Source organism: Ovis aries, chromosome 3 (genome assembly GCF_016772045.2).
Source record: "Ovis aries strain OAR_USU_Benz2616 breed Rambouillet chromosome 3, ARS-UI_Ramb_v3.0, whole genome shotgun sequence".
Classification (NCBI taxonomy): Eukaryota; Metazoa; Chordata; class Mammalia; order Artiodactyla; family Bovidae; genus Ovis; species Ovis aries.
In genome coordinates this window covers 134942745-134959582 of record NC_056056.1, presented here as the reverse complement: position 1 = coordinate 134959582, position 16838 = coordinate 134942745, and the positions used below count along the sequence as shown (strand labels likewise).

Genomic DNA, 16838 nt, shown 5'->3' with positions numbered 1-16838 from the left:
CAAGGATATCTGCTTATTAACCAAAGGGCAGAGGAGGTAGGCAACAATGCATCTAGACTGAGGAGAGAAGCCTGTAGCCCCAGGCATCAGCAAAGTGTTATAGCCACGAGGTAGGGGGAGCTGGAGGTCAGGGATGTGACTAAAGCTTTCTGAACCTGGGGTACAGTCAATAACCTTGCCTAAGTGGAGGACAGTGTGCCGGCCTGGAACAACTTCCTGTGTCCAAAAAAGAAACCCCACACACATCAGAATAATACTTTATTTATCAATCTGAAAATCTGTTCTTTTGGCTTTAAGTCCTGCAAAATGAGTGGTAAATCAAAGATTTGTGCATGAGTCTCTGGGCATATGTGGTTATATGTCTGTATGAGGACAGATGTCTATGTCCACAGATGCTTTTGCTTTTTTTTTTTGCTTTTGCTTTTTATAGTCTCACTATAATTTTAGTCCCACTTAATTAGTATATAAGGTCTTATTACTGTCAAAATGCTAAAACCTGAACTAAATATTCCAACAGTCTCTTCTCCCAAGCCTGCCTCCCTCCCTCCCCTAAGTGTGCTCCTCAGCCTCCATTAATGCTAGGTCTTTAGAGACAGCCGGGATTCAGAGCCTGAGAAACCAGGAATGAATGCTGGGTCGTTAGTCCCTCTGACCTACATCCTCTAGCTGAGGACTTTCTCCAGGGAGGTGTGTGGGGAGGTCCTCGCGGTTCCTCTTCAGAGTTGGGCATTTTGAATGGTAGACACCTAGAAAGTAAACATGATTGCATTAGATGTGGACCTGCCCTCCCACCAACCACTCAAGGGAAATAAAAAATCAGTCTTCCTCTCCTGAATATATTTAGTGGAATGCACTGGCCTTTATGGGGGGTGGGGGAGGATGTGAAATTGGCTATTGGGATGATTTTAAAGCCTTATTGCAGAGACTGTTCACTATCTCATTCACCATCTCTTTATAAGGATTCGCAGAGGAGATTTCTTTTTAAAAATATTACTTATTTCTAGCTGTATTGGGTCTTGGTTGTGGTCGGGCTTAGCTGACCCTCAGCATGTGGGATCTTAGTTCCCTGACCAGGGCTTGAACCCATGTCCCCAGGGATGGAAAGCAAATTTTTAACCACTGGACCACCAGGGAAGTCCCAGAAGAGATTTCTTTTCATCTTAGTAGCAGGAGATGTTCTCTTAAGGAAGGGGCATCATAAAGTGGGTGAACTGATCAGGTTTTCCCTCTTCTTCTTGGATGTTAGAAAGTCTGGAACCAATTTTGTGGTCTATCGTTAGTAAGTCTATTTTACAGAATGCATTTTTGTATTTGCCTAATTCATGGCTCCATTTTATGTCACTATCACTAATGTACAGAATTCTGCATTACTTTGCTACATTTTGTGTGTGTGTGTATTTACCTTTTGTATGCCTTTTGAGTCTCTTAACTTCTTTTTGGAAATAAGTTTAGGCATAACTAAATATATTCTTAGGAGACGGCTATGAGAAGGGATCAGGAAATCCAAAGCCAGTTGGGAAATGGGCACAAAGGAAGCCTCATTTACTTTTGATTCTTCTGGCTCCCACCTGCTTGACTTTGCCCTAAGGAATCTGTTCACTGCTGGGTTCCCCGTGCAGCCCACAGTGAGGATTCCAGCCTGCAGCCAAGCCAAGCCCCAATCCCAGTCTCACCACCCCCGTGTTCTCTGAGCATCTGGCCTTCTTACCTCTTCTTCAGGCTCATGTGCTATGACATTGCTCTCTTCTGGAACTGCAGAGCCATGAAGCTGAAGACTTTGGTTCTACAAAAAGAAGAGTTCTACTGGTGAGATGTGGCTCAACCTCCCAGCCTGTCGGCTTAGAAGGGTCTTTTGTGCCCTACACTTTATTAGGGTCACAGGTAATACTAAGGGCAAACATATAAAGTTGTTTCACTGCAGCCTGAAAGCATCAGGGAAGGCTTTATGTCATCCTCTCTTGGATTAGGAAAACAAGATTCAAAGGCTGAAGTGACTTGCTGGGACAGGCAACCAGGCCTTTGAATTCCAGAACTGTTTCCATGATTTGTGTGACATGCATCTATATAGATGTATTTATGTGATGGTCTGTAAGGATACAAATATAGGACTTAAAACCACTAGCTACCACTTTTAGACCAATTCTCCTCAAGAATGCACTTAGATGATCCTAACCCCTGGCAGTTAGGAGAGCCAAGTGGTATGATGTCTTCTTTGGGAAAATGTCTAGGTTCTGAGATGGGAGCCTGAGGTGTGGAACTGCTAAGACAGGGGAAGACCTTGGCACTCTTAAGGTTTAAAAAGATTTTTTAAAAATTGAAATTTTATTTACACACTATAAAAGTCATCCTTTTAAAGTAAAACCTAACAGTATGATAGTCATGTGAAATTCTGTGATTTCTCCTTTCAGGAAAATTTCCTTCTTCTTAGTCCCTCTGCTGATTCTAGGCCATGAATTACCTCAAAGGTAATACTACCTCTGGGCTTCCATGGTGGCTCATTGGTAAAGAATCTGCCTGCAAGGCAGATGACTCGGGTTCAATCCATGGGTCGGGAAGATCCTGTGAAGGAAATGGCAACCCGCTCCAGTATTCCTGCTTGGAGAATCCCATGGACAGAAGAGCCTGGCAGGCTGCAGTTCATGGGGTCACAAAGAATCAGACATGACTTAGCAACTAAACAACAACAATTCTACCTCCAAATAAGTAAGTGCTACCTCCAAGGAAGTTGTCAAAATCTTCATGTTCTCTCAGGTGATTCAAATGCTGGGCAAGAACAGATTTTCTCAGTTATCTTTCTATTTGCCCACTTTTATATGTGATAGGTCCACAGTTCTGCTTGAGAGAACATATGATTTATGATATATCTGTGAGGGAGGTGAACAAATTTTATAGGGACACAAGCTTCAAAGGACTGATGATACTGACAGGCCAGGATGTAAGATGCTCTATTGCTTAATTCCACAGAAAAAATATGTCTCCTTAGCCACTGACTAAAGCAATCCCATAGGAGAGGCTGCGAGTAAGGAAACACTATATAAATCTCAAATGTAAGGAGGTTATGTCCTGCACCTCTTTCCCTAGGAAGATAGTGTTACTAACCTGTTCCTCAAAGTATCAAATAGCATCATGGCCCCCAGAATTTCCCCTTCAGTAAAATTACTCCAAGAATGCAAACTTATTCACCTGAGCCAAACAGGTCATTCTATTGCTGCCTCTATCCTAAAATCATACATTACAAAGTCAAATTCAATTTTGGATTTTCCATAGAGTTGAGTTGCTTTTTTCAGTGCAGAAAAGTGACTCTACTCTTCACTAAACAAAACCCCACAGTGGCCTTGTGCTTATGCACTATCCACGTGTCCTGCATATCTCTCTCACACGGAATGGCAACCTCAGACCGGAAACCAGCCAAGGGCAAGTTTTATGTCCTATGTATTAGCATTTTCAATATCCCAATACCTCAGGTGAGTCACGTGAGTATCCTTCCCAGGCAAGGATAAAACACCCTTGATGACTCAGATTTTAGTACCTCAGGGGAGTCAGCTGAGATAAGCTTATTGTCCTCGTGTTTTCTATCTTCCTTGTCTTGCCAGGCATCACAGCCTTGTGCCCTGTGTCCATGCTAGCTCCTCTCAGACAGCAGGGAGCTCCCAAGGGAGCTGGGTCAACCTTCAGGTAGGCATACCCAGTAGTAGGGTGCTATGATCTGAGGTGTACCAGACATCTCACACTCCTAGATATCCACATGGTTCATGCCCTGGCCTCCTTCACTGCCAAGTGTCACCTTTTCTGACCACTGTTTAAAACTGCAATTCAGCACCCCCTTCTGGTCCCTTCCCCTACTTAGTTTTTCTCTGTAACTCTTATTAACACTAAACTATAATTTTACTTACTTATTCTGTTTCTTGTCTTTCCCCTCCACTAAAAGGTAAGATGCAGGAAGGCAGAGAATTTTGTGTTTGGCTTTACTCTAATAACCCTACTTCCTAGAAAAGTGTTTGGCACATAGAAGGGGTTTAATGAATGATTGTGGATTGAATGAATGAATCTGGATGCCATCCAGTCAGATGCTGCACCATAATACTCTGCACAATGCACCTGACAGGTAGGTGACCACATAGCCTGAGCTTCTAACATCAAGGAAGGGGAACTATTTTTCAAGGTGGCTCATCCTTTGGTTTTTGGATGCCCCTGGTGCCCCCTTTCCCTGTATTAAAAAAATATTTTTCCCATGCCATTTTTTAACAGAGCTAATCGCTGAAAGTTCCTCTACACTGATTCAAAGTGTACCTTAAAAAAAAAACTTCACACATAGGGCCTTTTTCTGTCCTCAGGAGTCTTGAAGAACAAGTCAAATCTCTCTTCTATATGATAGACTTTCCATGTAATTTGAATAGAATATGACTTGATTTCCAGATCTTTCACAGAGGGTCTGCGTTTCTATTTTAACACAATCCTTTTCTCATCAAAATTTTCACTTTTCAAAAGACCATCGTTTTGCTTTACTGTCCTCTGTGAGTTCCTTCTAGGCCTCTCTCATCAAAGACAATGCCTTGGAAATTTGCTGATGCCATTTTGCTTGGCGTCTGTTTACCATAGTTACAAGTATGACAAAGTGAAATGAGACCTTCCTCCCTACCCCACATTAAAAAGTAATGATCAGATGTCAGTTGTGGGTACTTTATATTGGGAACTCCCAGAACTTGGAGCAAAAGAAAGAAAGAATTAGTAACAATCTGGTTATACTAATATTAGAGATAAGCCCTTTGCAAAAGTCAATTACCCTAGCAGTACAAATCACTAAATTAGTTGCTATGATGATGTGCAAGAAATCCCAGAACCAAAAAAGGTGTCTGAGACTATCCTTGAAACTGTAATATAATGACGTAAAATCCTATCTACTGTGGGGCAACCTGAGCATAGCAAAAATGATCCCCATGGAGATTATAAAAGGGAATAAAGACTCAGCCAGATCTATGCTCACCTGAGAGATCATCAAAGTAGGGGAAGTACAAAGTTCTTCTGGGTTCAGATTGCTGGTGTTTTCCTTTTCTCTTACTGGCTTCTCTGGTGGCTGTGGGTCAGGAGAGGCCTCTGAGGAAGCCCGATGGCTGGTGGGTGAGGCTGGAGGGCTGGAGGGCGTGTTCCCTAAGGAGCCCCTAGGACTGGGAGTGGCTCTGGGTGGCGGAGGCCTACTAGGTGGTGCTGAAGCCCTCTGCACAGAGACTCTCTTCTTTAGCTCTTCAGATCCCTCGCTTGAGGTACGAGTTCGGAGGACTGCTACTGAGGAAGATGAAGCCTGCTCTGAAGGGGTCAGAGCTCTGGCTGGTGATGGAGCTGGGGAGCAAGGGAAAACTTCCTCCTGGGACTCTCTATCCTCAGTGAGGGGTGAGGGCTGGGACTGGGTGGGGCCATTGCAGGCTAGCAGAGGCTCTTCTTCCTCAGAGGAGCTTGTCTCGGCCTCCTCCTCTGTTTCCTTGTCTTTTAAGGGCTCTTCTTTAATCTCAGAGTTGTCTTCTCCCTGGGCTGAATCAGACGCCAGCTCTTCTTCACTTGCTGAGCTGGAGTCCTTCTCACTCTTCAAGGAAAGTGCGGAAGGACTGGTAGGTGAGGTTAGAGGGCTGGAGACTGTAGATGTTCGAACTGGGGGAGAGATGACTAAAGAGCGTCTGTTGCTGCTAAAAAAAGGAAGGGTGTTTAGATTCAGAAGAGTGAAAAACTGGAAGTAACCCCAATATCTCAAATATATAATGATACATTCATATAATAATAAAACAGAAAAAGCAATTTTAAATGGCATCAGAAAGTTTGTATAATTTGCAATAGTGCTTAAATTATAAAGTAAAGTGGAAAAAGGCTATAGAATTTTTATCCATATCACAATCTTGATTATCTAAAAATATATAAAGAAAAAATGACTGGAAAAAAACTCAGCAATATATTAACAAAGTATTTTCCTCAGGGAAAAACAGTTCATGAGTGAAATACAGTTGATCCTCATGGATTCTGTGTTTGCAAATTCATCTACCCTCTGAAATTTATTTAAACCTCAAGATCAACACTTGTGATACTTTCAGAATCACTCTCGGACAAATGCCAGCTATGAAGAATGATTGCCTGACCAGTACTCTCCCAACTGAGGTCTAACAAGGCAAGCCTCTGCCTTCCTGTTTTAGCTCTCTTAGTGTAAATATGTCCTGTTTGCCAAGTTTTTACACATTGTTGTGATTTTCTTTGGTGATTTTGCTGCTTAAAATGGCCTCTAAGTGCAGTGCCAAAGTGCTATTTGAAACCAGAAAGTCTGTGATGTGCCTTCCAGAGAAAATACATATGTTAGATAAGCTTCATTCAGGCATGAGTTATAGTGCTGGTGGCTGTGGGTTCAATATGAATGCTGCTGCTGCCACTAAACTGCTTCAGTCGTGTCTCTGTGTGACCTCATAGACGGCAGCCCACCAGGCTCCCCCGTCTCTGGGATTCTCCAGGCAAGAATACTGGAGTGGGTTGCCATTTCCTTCTCCAACGCATGAAAGTGAAAAGTGAAAGTGAAGTTGCTCAGTCGTGTCTGACTCCTAGTGACCCCATGTACTGCAGCCCACCAGGCTCCTCCATCCATGCAATCTTCCAGGCAAGAGTACTGGAGTGGGTTGCCATTGCCTTCTCCCAATATGAATGAATCAACAATATATATTAAATGTCTTTAAACAAATATACAAGAAAGCTTCTGTATGGATTGCTTGATGAAAATGTTGGAACCAGAGGCTCCTAAGAACCTAACCCCATGTTTCTCCTAGGAGCAGTGGGTCAGTATTCACTAATTCAGTGCTTGTGGTGATTTCTAAAACAAAACTACCATGAACAATGAAAACTGACTACAACATTTATTGAGTATTCTGGATACTGTGCTGAGTGCTTCTGCAGGCAACATCAGCTTAACTCCTACTCACCTCCTTAAGTGCCTCCTGGGTACCAGCCACTACCTGATTAAGCAACTCACCAATATTTGCTTGATGTATAGCAACTACGTGCTGTATCCTGGGTTCAAGGATGGGAGAGAGTGATAGGAAGAGTGATAGGAGGAGAAAGGTAATAATTTAGTTCCAGCCTGTGGGAGTTTCTGATGTAAGATAAGCTAAGTGATATAAGGTTCTTTCTAGCACTAGCATCTTATGGGTCAGCAGGTTTAGAAGGCCCAGGATATAGAAAGAAAAGATCAGATTTCTCTGCAAGGTTCTAGGACATCTTGGTGTAAATGATGGTTAATTTCAGATGAATGGACTCAGAGAGAACTCTGGTTTTCAATGCTGGGAAGAGAAGAAATAGAGTTTTTGGAAAAGGGAAGTCTATATTGGCCCGTTAGTGATTCCTTTTAATAGTCTGTAACTGACTGTTAAATGAGTAATACAAATATCAAATACAAACAACATACTGAGTCCCATTCTTTCTTCAAATCTCAAACTCAGTTTCAGCACCTCCTCAGTCTTCCCTGACCATCTATCTGCATATTGCAATCACTTAACTCTTGGTTCCTAACTGGTCTCCTTAGGTGCTTAGTATGTGCAATTTTATATTGTTCCTTGTTTTCTTAGGCACATTTTGTGTCCCTCCAACTTTTGTAAGTCACTTCAGGGAAAAGACAAGTCACCTATGTCTCTGGGTCCCTAACTCTCAGCATAAAACCTTGTGCATAGAAAGAACTTACTAAAACTTAAAAGGCTTTAGAATAAGAAAGTGATCACATTATGAAGGTAACAGACATGCCACATTGACACACACAGGAGAGCAACTCATGACAGGTTAAGAAAAGGTATTTGTAATGTGTATCACTGAAGGATTAATATCCAGAATATAAAAAAAAACCCACCTCATATAAATCAATTTTTAAAAAGAAGTAAACTATCTACATGAAAAATGTGAATAAAGGATAAACATGAAAGTCACAGAACAGGAAGCTTAAAAGGTCAATAACATGAACAGATATTCAAGCTAACCAGCCATTGTGGAGATGTAATTAAAACTGCAAAAAATTCAATTTCATACCCATTTCCTTGGAAAAATTAAGAAGTCTGACAATGTCACATGTAGCAAGAATATGGAGCAATGGGGGCTTCAATTCACTGCTGCTGGGCTGTAAACTGGGACAATGGCTTTGGAGAGCAATCTGGCAATGGTAATGTCTCATAAGGCTGAAGGAACCCAAACGTACAGATTCTATGAGTCAGCAATTCTACTCCCAGTACATCCTAAAGAAACTCTTAATAATATTCATACAAGGAGAAATGTAAAACACATTCATTGCACCATTATTTGTAATAGCATAAAACTGGAAGGCAATGTCAATGTCCACTAGCAGTTCAAATAGATTGTGAACTAGCCATATAGTAATATCCGTAACAGTTATGAAAAGGAAAGATCAGAGCTAACAACATGTAGCAACAGGATAAGTAAATCTCAAAAACAATACTAAGAACAAAAGAATATATACAGTATAATTATATTTAAATAAAATTTTAAAACATGCAAAATAGTATTTTTGTGTATTCATATATGTGTATAATTAAAGTAAAAAAACATGTGGATAATAAATACTAAAATTTAAGACAGTGGTTACCCTCGGTGGGGGACAGGAAGAGAAAGTGAGTGGGGAAGGGATACTGGGAGATTTAATTATATATATTCTTTTTTTCTTCTAAAAAGTTTTTATGTATTTATCTATTTAGTTTTGGTTGCACTCAGTCTTGGCTGCTGCACACAGGCTTTCTCTAGCTGTGGAGAAGCGGGGTCTACTCTTGGTTGTGGTTTGTGGGCTTCAGTAGCTGTGGCACTTGGGCTTACTTGCTCTGCAGCATGTGGAATCTTCCCGGACTAGGGATTGAACCTGTGTCCCCTTCATTGGCAGGCGGATTCCTATCCACTGAGCCACCAGGGAATTAATTAAGTGATTTCTTAAATTTGGTGATGGCTATATGGCTATTTGTTGTACTATTCTTTTTTATCTTTAGTTATCATTGAAGTATTTCACAAAAGAAAAATAATATATTTAGGGGTCTAGCACAAACGAAAAACAATATTATGCACTTGGACACAAAGGAAAGGTCAGGATTTGGGATCAGAGATGAGAGTGCTGAATGTGTTCACACACAGAATAAACCAAACAGAAATGAGTCTCAGAAGCAGCTCACCTTGAGAGTCCCTTCACCACAAAGACTTTGTCAGAATGTTGCTTCTCCAGTTTGCTCATCACCTCGTAGAGATTGTGGTTCAGCTGGAGCAAGCAAGAGAAGAGATGTTAGCCACGTGGGAACCTGGGACCAACAAATTCCTTCTCTCCCCAAAATAAAACCTTCCTACCCTAAATGATAAAATTCCTCATCTCTTTTGCATTAGTGTCTCAGTTGTGTCTTAATTTCTGTCGTTTCCATCAGACTGGCAGTTCTCTCAAGGCTAGGTCCTTGATATCTGATGTTGATTTGAGGTTCTAGCGTCTCTCAGGTGACCCAGGGAACAAAAAGTCATTGTAGTATCAACTAGACAAACCATAATTTAGCCAAGAAACTGTGGAGAGGAACATGTGTGGATATGGATGTGAATATAATTAATACTGTTAACAGCAAGGTGTCTTGGAATTGCAGGTCTAGAAAAGACCCCATGGGGTCACGTCCCATGGCTGCCCATCTCTAAATAGGACTGGCCCTTTCCAAGACCAATGCCCTGAGAAACTGGGCTATGTTTAAACACCACCTCCACTCCCCAGCAACAGAAGACAAAGATTACACAACTTAGTTCCCCATTTCAGCTGTTCCTTCTATAGTCCTAATCTCCTTGGTGCACCTGAAACTCATTTGGAGACCATTCAGTTGTTAATGGAGCAGCACAGTCCATCAAGTGCTGTTATTTCACCATGAGAAAAAAGTAAACATCTGTGATGCCAATATGGATATTTAATGAGGTTATGTAAATTAAAGCGACCTTCAGATTTGTTAGAAAAACCCTCCTAGGTGTCTAAACGGGCTTCTCTGGTGGCGCAGATGGTAAGGAATCTGGCTGCAATGCAGGAGACCCAAGTTTAGTCTCTGGGTCGGGATGATCCTTGGGAGAAGAGAGTGGCAACCCACTCCAGTATTCTTGCCTGGAGAATTCCATGGACAGAAGAGCCTGGCAAGTTACAGCCCATGGAATTGCCAAGAGTTGGACATGACTGAGCGACTAACACTTTCAGGTGTCTAAATTGGCCAGATGCTTCTCACCTTGCTCATTTCCCTGTAGAAGACATCCCTCAGGTTGGAAATGTTTTGGAAGATGGTCACATAACAGCCAATACGACTATCAGGAAGCAAAAGAACAAACACGTACAGGTAAGTGCTGATAAAGAAAGTCTCTGTTGGAAGTATAAGGTAGACTCATAAGCCAAAGCCAGCCACTGCCGGGCTCCTCATAGGAAAGCACTGCATGGCCTAGACTCAGGATGCTGGGATCTGGATTCATCAGAGCCAGGACAGGAGTACATTAGACTCTCAGGAGTGGGAAGGCAGGGGAGACATGATACCAAAAGTATAACAGATCTCTATGAGTGAAGTTTCCCAGTGGCTCAGAAGTAAAGAATCTGCCTGCAACGCAGGAGCCACAGGAGACATGGGTTCAGTCCCTAGGTTGGGAAGAGCCCCTGTGAAGGGCATGGCAATCCACTCCAGTATCCTTGCCTGGAGAATCCCATGGACAGGGGAGCCTGGAGGGTTACAATCCACAGGGTTGCCAAGAGTTGGACACGACTCAAGTGACTTAGCATGCGTGAATGAAGTTACTGATTCAGGCTCTTCAGATACTGAAGTAGACATGCAAGTGCTTTGAAGAATTTTAGAAGTGATGTATAAGGCCATACAGCTGTAATTATAAGTATTCTTTCTCAGTATGTGGTACTTGGATGTCTATGCAGCTGTATGTACATTAATGAAATTCTACTGTAGATGAACTGTGGAAGCTTACATTTAAAGAAACTATTAAATTTTAATTCTGTTTAAATTAGGAATCACCTAATTAATATTTTAGAATACATGTAGTCATTATAAAGGATCCCTCACTCATAGACTAATATAAAGTAACAATATAAAATACTCTGCATTAAAGCATATCTTGTACAATGAAAAGAAAATAGGATACAAACAGAACTTCTGATCAGATTCCTTTTCCAATGTGGGAAATTTATATCTAAAACATTTTTACCTACTATGAAGCAAAAACATCTTCTTTAATGGAAACACTCATCCTATGGTTTATCTTATATATGAATCTAGATGTTCATGAACCAAGCTTGTTTAAAACAATACACACTCAAGCATAAAACCAGATACTCCTAGCAGGCATGATGACAGCACTTTACTTGCCAAGATCTCTCCTACCTAAGAGACATGTTGTCTTTAAACCCAGAAAAGCTGGTAGGGCAAAGAATCTCTGAATTTCAGATGAAGAATCAAGGTCCAGAGATAAGGTGGTGAGCCTAATAACCCCCAGCAAGTTAGGAGCAGGGCTGAGGCTACATTCCATTCTTGGACCAGGGCTCTTTTCAGGAGGCAACATGTTTGGGCTGCCCAGGGCCTGGGATCCAGCCTTCTTCTGAAACTCAGTCATTACCTGTTATAAAGGACAGGCAGCTCCTCTAGTAGTTCCTGGTTCAGATCTTCAAACACAACCTGGGCTTTGTTGAACTCTTCCTCTGCCTAGGTAGTAAGAGAGACAGACCAATTCCCCTTATTCCTGAACCCAAAGCTAGAGATTGCTTCCTCTCTCTTCTGCATTTTTTCAGGGACTAGGCTTACTAGGAAACATGCCTCTCCTTCCCCAGACCTGTGTCCTCCCCAGCCTTGAGTCTGACTATCCTGAGAGCATTGGTGTCAGAGGAAACAGGATTTCCTTCAAGACACTGGAGGCTAAGTTTATCATTTCCTAAACCGAACTTGGCTCAACCACCTGCCACCACTGTGGGTAAAGGGAGGGCATGGAGGTTTTACCAGGGCTTGTTTGTTTTTCACCTTGGCTGTCTTGGCCTCATCTTTCTTCTTGGCATTCTGCACTGCCTCCAGGTGATGTCGGGCACTGTCGTAGTCCACAAGCTTCCGGCCCCGCTTGGCGATTCTTTCCTAACCCAGAGTCAAGAGAGAGGACCTTGATACTCACTTTTAAGTGACCAGGATGTTGGTAACAGAGTATCAGAGAGGCAGCATTCCTGTCCTATTATCAAATTTTATTGTACTTTCTAACAGGGTTTTGTGCTCAGGGATCTCTCTCATTATCTGGAAAGAATGGAGAATTCTCAGGGGGAGAGAGTAGAGGGCAATCCCCCAGAGCACCTGGAAGCCCGCACTCAACTGCAACATATCCTACGACCCTATTAGAAACTGGTTCAGCACCCAGAACAAATGGCCTTGAGAAACCTACTAAATTGAAAGTCAGGAGTTTTTGGGTTTTACTCCCATCATTACCATTTATTAGCCTTGTCACCCAGGGCAAGGCATGCCTCTTTTGGAGCCTCAGTAGCCTCATCTGCCCTGTGTTGTTGTTAAGTTGCTCAGTTGTGTCTGACTTTTGTGACCCCATGGACTGTAGCCTGCCAGGCTCCTCTGTCCATAGGACTTCTCAGGCAAGAATTCTGGAGTAGGTTGCTGTTTCTTCTTCCAGGGGATCCTCTCGACCCAGGAATCGAACTCATGGCTCCTGCACTGGCAGGTGAATTCTTTACCACTGAGCCACCAAGGGCTGATTTCCTTTAGGATGGACTGCTTGGATCTCCTTGCAGTCCAAGGGACTCTCAAGAGTCTCCTCCAGCACCACAGTTCAAAAGCATCAATTCTTCAGTGCTCAGCTTTCTCTATGGTCCAACTCTCACATCCATACACGACCACTGGAAAAACCATAGCTTTGACTAGATGGCCCTTTGTTCACAAAGTAATGTCTCTGCTTTTTAATATGCTGTCTAGGTTGGTCATAACTTTTCTTCCAAGGAGCAAGTGTCTTTTTATTTCGTGGCTGCAGTCACCATCTGCAGTGATTTTGGAGCCCCCCAAAATAAAGTCTCTCACTGTTTCCATTGTTTCCCTGTCTATTTGCCATGAAGTGATGGGACTAGATGCCATGATCTTAGTTTTCTAAATGTTGAGCTTTAAGCCAACTTTTTCATCAAGAGGCTCTTTAGTTCTTCTTCACTTTCTGCCATAAGGGTGGTATCATATGAATATCTGAGGTTATTGATATACCTCCCAGCAATCTTGATTCCAGCTTGTACTTCATCCAGCCCAGCGTTTCTCATGATGTACTCTGCATAGAAGTTAAAGAAGCAGGGTGACAATATACAGCCTTGACGTACTTCTTTCCCAATTTGGAACCAGTCTGCTGTCCCATGTCTGGTTCTAACTGTTACTTCCTGACCTGCATACAGATTTCTCAGGAGGCAGGTCAGGTGGTCTGTATTCCCATTTCTTTAAGAATCCTAAAGGATATCAGTCCTGAATATTCATTGGAAGGACTGATGCTGAAGCTGAAACTCCAATACTTTGGCCACCTAATGTGAAGAACTGACTTATTTGAAAAGACCCTGATACTGGGAAAGATTGAGGGCAGAAGGAGAAGGGGACGACAGAGGATGAGACGGTTGGATGGCATCACCAATTCGATGGACATGAGTTTGGGTAAACTCCGAGTTGGTGATGGACAGGGAGGCCTGGCGTGCTGCAGTCCATGGGGTTGCAGAGTCAGACATGACTGAGCGACTGAACTGAACTTCGACACCAGGGAAGCCCAGCTGCCCCATAGTGTTATTTTAAAGATCAAATGCTGAATATAAAGTAGTTTGAAAATCCTACAGCATAATAATAAACATTGCAAACTATTATGAGCTCTGAGAGAACATCTACTCAATCTCATACCAACTACAAATTACACCAGGGAGAGGCAAACCATGGTAACGGCTTTGTCTTGTTCTCTCAACCACAGAACTTGAAAGGATCTTGTTAATTATCTGACCCAACTTCCTATTCAATTCACAAAGCTTATCCACAATATCCAAGATAAGAAGTAGTTAGACTTCTGTTTGAACAGAGAATAGACAACTCACTATCTCTCAGTAGATTTCATTTTTGGGGGAAAGCTTTAGCTATGAGAAATTTAAGTGAGGCTTCCTTTAATTTCTTCCTATATTAATCTAAAACCAGCACAGTGTTCAACAGAGTAGATGTTTAATAAATATGAGTTGAATGAATTAATGAATTCTAATTCTACTTTCTGGAACAGTTTAGAACAGGCTGAAATCCTCTTTTACCTAACAGGCTTTCAAATATTTGAAGATAATTATTATGACTCCTCTAAGTTTTCTCTTCTCTACAATAAATATCTTTAGTCCCACCAGCTGTTTCTCACAACAAAAAGGGATGCTCTGACCTGGATCTAATTCAAAACCAGCCCAAATCTAGTTCACTGAAATCTAAATCTGAATGTAACCTTTACACTGTCTCTAACCCTTCACGCTAACCTCTTGTGTAAACCCTCAACTTTCAATCTTTTTCCTAACCTACCCAACTTCATTCCTAACCATGGGCTCAAACTCTACTTTGTACTTTTACCCAGGTGAAAGTGAAAGAGACAGTCACTCAGTCATGTCCAACTCTGTGACTCCCTGGACTGGAACCTACCAGGCTCCTCTGTCCATGAAATTCTCCAGGCAAGAATACTGGAGTGGACTGCCATTCTCTTCTCCAGGGGATCTTCCTTGTCTTCTAACTTACATGGGCCACCCATAATCCATCCTTGATGCTGTAAACTGATTACCTTAATCTCACTAAACTGGGCCACATAGTTTTCCATGGTCCTCAAAGCCTGGTCAGCTAGTTTCTCTTCATAGTCTTCCCAAAGGAGATCATTATTCTGTAGGATAGAGGCAGAGGGCAGTGGTAAGGGCCCCGCTTCTCAACAGCAACTTCATTCCAGGGAAATATCCCAATTCTTCCCACAACAAACTTCCTTTGAGAGCACCAATATTTTCAAAAGAGCATTTTGAACTCTGGGGAAAAGTCAGATGAAGAAACAGCTCTTCCTCGGGAACTGCCCTGTAAGAGACTGGACACACATTCTAGGGATTAAGAACAGTCTTGGACTCTAGAGTTTGAAGGATAGGGAAGTATGGGAGCAAATGACTGCATAAAGTTAGTTTTCAAAACCAACAAACTGGGTTTTGTGTAGGTAAAACTTTCTAAGGTTTTCAAGAGAGGAAAAGGATAAAAAAGAGAGGAATCCACGGATTAGGGAAAACTTGCTTTTACCTTCATAATTACAGCTCCTTCCTACCACCTGTGATCAGGGCTATACAAACAAACAGTGTGAATTGGCTCCTTTGTTCTCCTGTTTGCTTGGACAGAGAAGCTGGGAGGAGGCTGAGATGAGGGTAGGGTGACTGTGGAAGAGCTGTAAAGCCCAGCATACTCTTACCGCCACGATGGCCTTCAGCTCCTCATGACCGTCCCACTTGCTGCTGTAGATCTCCTGCAGGGTTTCTGACACTCTCTTTGAACTTTCATGCATCACTGAAAGGAGAGAACTCAGTGCTACCATAAGGTAGTCTGACATAATCATATAGGTGACAGGCGAATCAATGGGGCTAATCCAAAACAGCAAATTCCGTAGGTTTGGGCTATCACTGAGGGAAGCTGGGTGGGGTTGGATAGGAAAAGTTACTCTTCGTTGAGTCCACAAAGTTCCAGGGGTCAGGCACAGGCAAGTGATGAAAAGCCTGAGTATGGTTGGTTTTTTCCCTATCCCCCAGACTTCTTAGTAGCTGCATAAACACCATCTGGATCCCCCTGTGCTCCCTGATACTCACCTTTGACTGCACTGAGGAAGTTCTTCAGGTCCTTGTATAGCTTATGACCTTCTGCCTGAAATGGAGAAGTGCCTCTAATGACTAAAGAGATATATCTGGAAAGACACTCTAGGTGTCAAGGTTGAAAAGTAGGTTAAAAGCAGAAATCAGTCCTGGAATTTCTTCAAACATCTGCAAATGTTATATATCAGCTTCTATTCTCTTTACCAAGAAGTTGTAGGTTGTCTCCTTTGGGATAAAATTTCAAGTTGCGAAATTGCTCCCACTGCACTGGCACGTCTTTTTTCCTTGGTTTGTTCTCCCCAGTGAACGAGAACCCCCACCTAATAGACCCTTGGAATTTAAGGATCCTATGTGAAGCTATCTATGTGACCCTCTGGCTGACCTTGACCTCTCTGAGTAGATAAACTGCTACCATTTTCTGCAGACACCAGGCTCCCTTCTTTCTTTGTACTCAGACACAGGCCATTCCTGTCCTTCCCTGAACTTCCTTTTTTCTTTTGGTATTTATGTTTTAATCAACAACACTCTTTACCAGGTATAATTTTATGTAGGTCTTATGAAAATTTAGGTTGACTGTCATGAGACTAAACTGCGTCACCTCCAGGAAGATTTTGACCAATGTGTGTGCGTGTGTGCTCAGTTGCTCAGTCGTGTCCGACTCTTTGTGACCCCATGGACTGTAGCCCAGCAGGCTCCTCTGTCCATGGGATTTCCCAGGCAAGAATATTGGAGTGGGTTGCCATTTCCTTCTCCGGGAGATCTTCCCTACCCAGAGATCAAACTTGCGTCTTGTACATCTCCTGCACTGGCAGGTGGACTGTTTACCACTCACCAATGTACAGTTGTTTTTTTTTAGTTAATTTTTATTGGAGTAAGGTTGATTTACAAGGTTGTGTTTGCACTTCATTTTTTTTTTTGCTTCCCCACCCCCACCCCCCCTGCATTTCATTTTTTAATAGCTCTCTTAGACCTT

The 16838-nt window shown here is 42.4% G+C and overlaps 1 protein-coding gene across 9 annotated transcripts in view; it reads right to left on the bottom strand.

Moving 5' to 3' along the window:
- Positions 1-241: 241 nt before the first annotated feature.
- BIN2 (bridging integrator 2) overlaps positions 242-16838 on the bottom strand; it is a 37288-nt gene continuing 20691 nt past the window's right edge. Inside the window, exons 3-13 of one of the 9 annotated variants that reach the window (XM_060412563.1) lie at positions 15863-15917; positions 15472-15566; positions 14815-14910; positions 12027-12134; positions 11629-11714; positions 10248-10323; positions 9183-9265; positions 4985-5678; positions 2476-2559; positions 1709-1783; positions 242-746 (exon numbers count right to left, since the gene is read on the bottom strand). In XM_060412563.1, coding sequence (XP_060268546.1) covers positions 717-746; positions 1709-1783; positions 2476-2559; positions 4985-5678; positions 9183-9265; positions 10248-10323; positions 11629-11714; positions 12027-12134; positions 14815-14910; positions 15472-15566; positions 15863-15917 — 1482 coding nt within the window. In that variant the 3' untranslated portion in view covers positions 242-716. The remainder of the gene's footprint in view (positions 747-1708; positions 1784-2475; positions 2560-4984; positions 5679-9182; positions 9266-10247; positions 10324-11628; positions 11715-12026; positions 12135-14814; positions 14911-15471; positions 15567-15862; positions 15918-16838) is intronic. The other 8 variants (XM_060412564.1, XM_004006340.5, XM_015094662.3 and 5 more) reach the window with 8 other exon arrangements.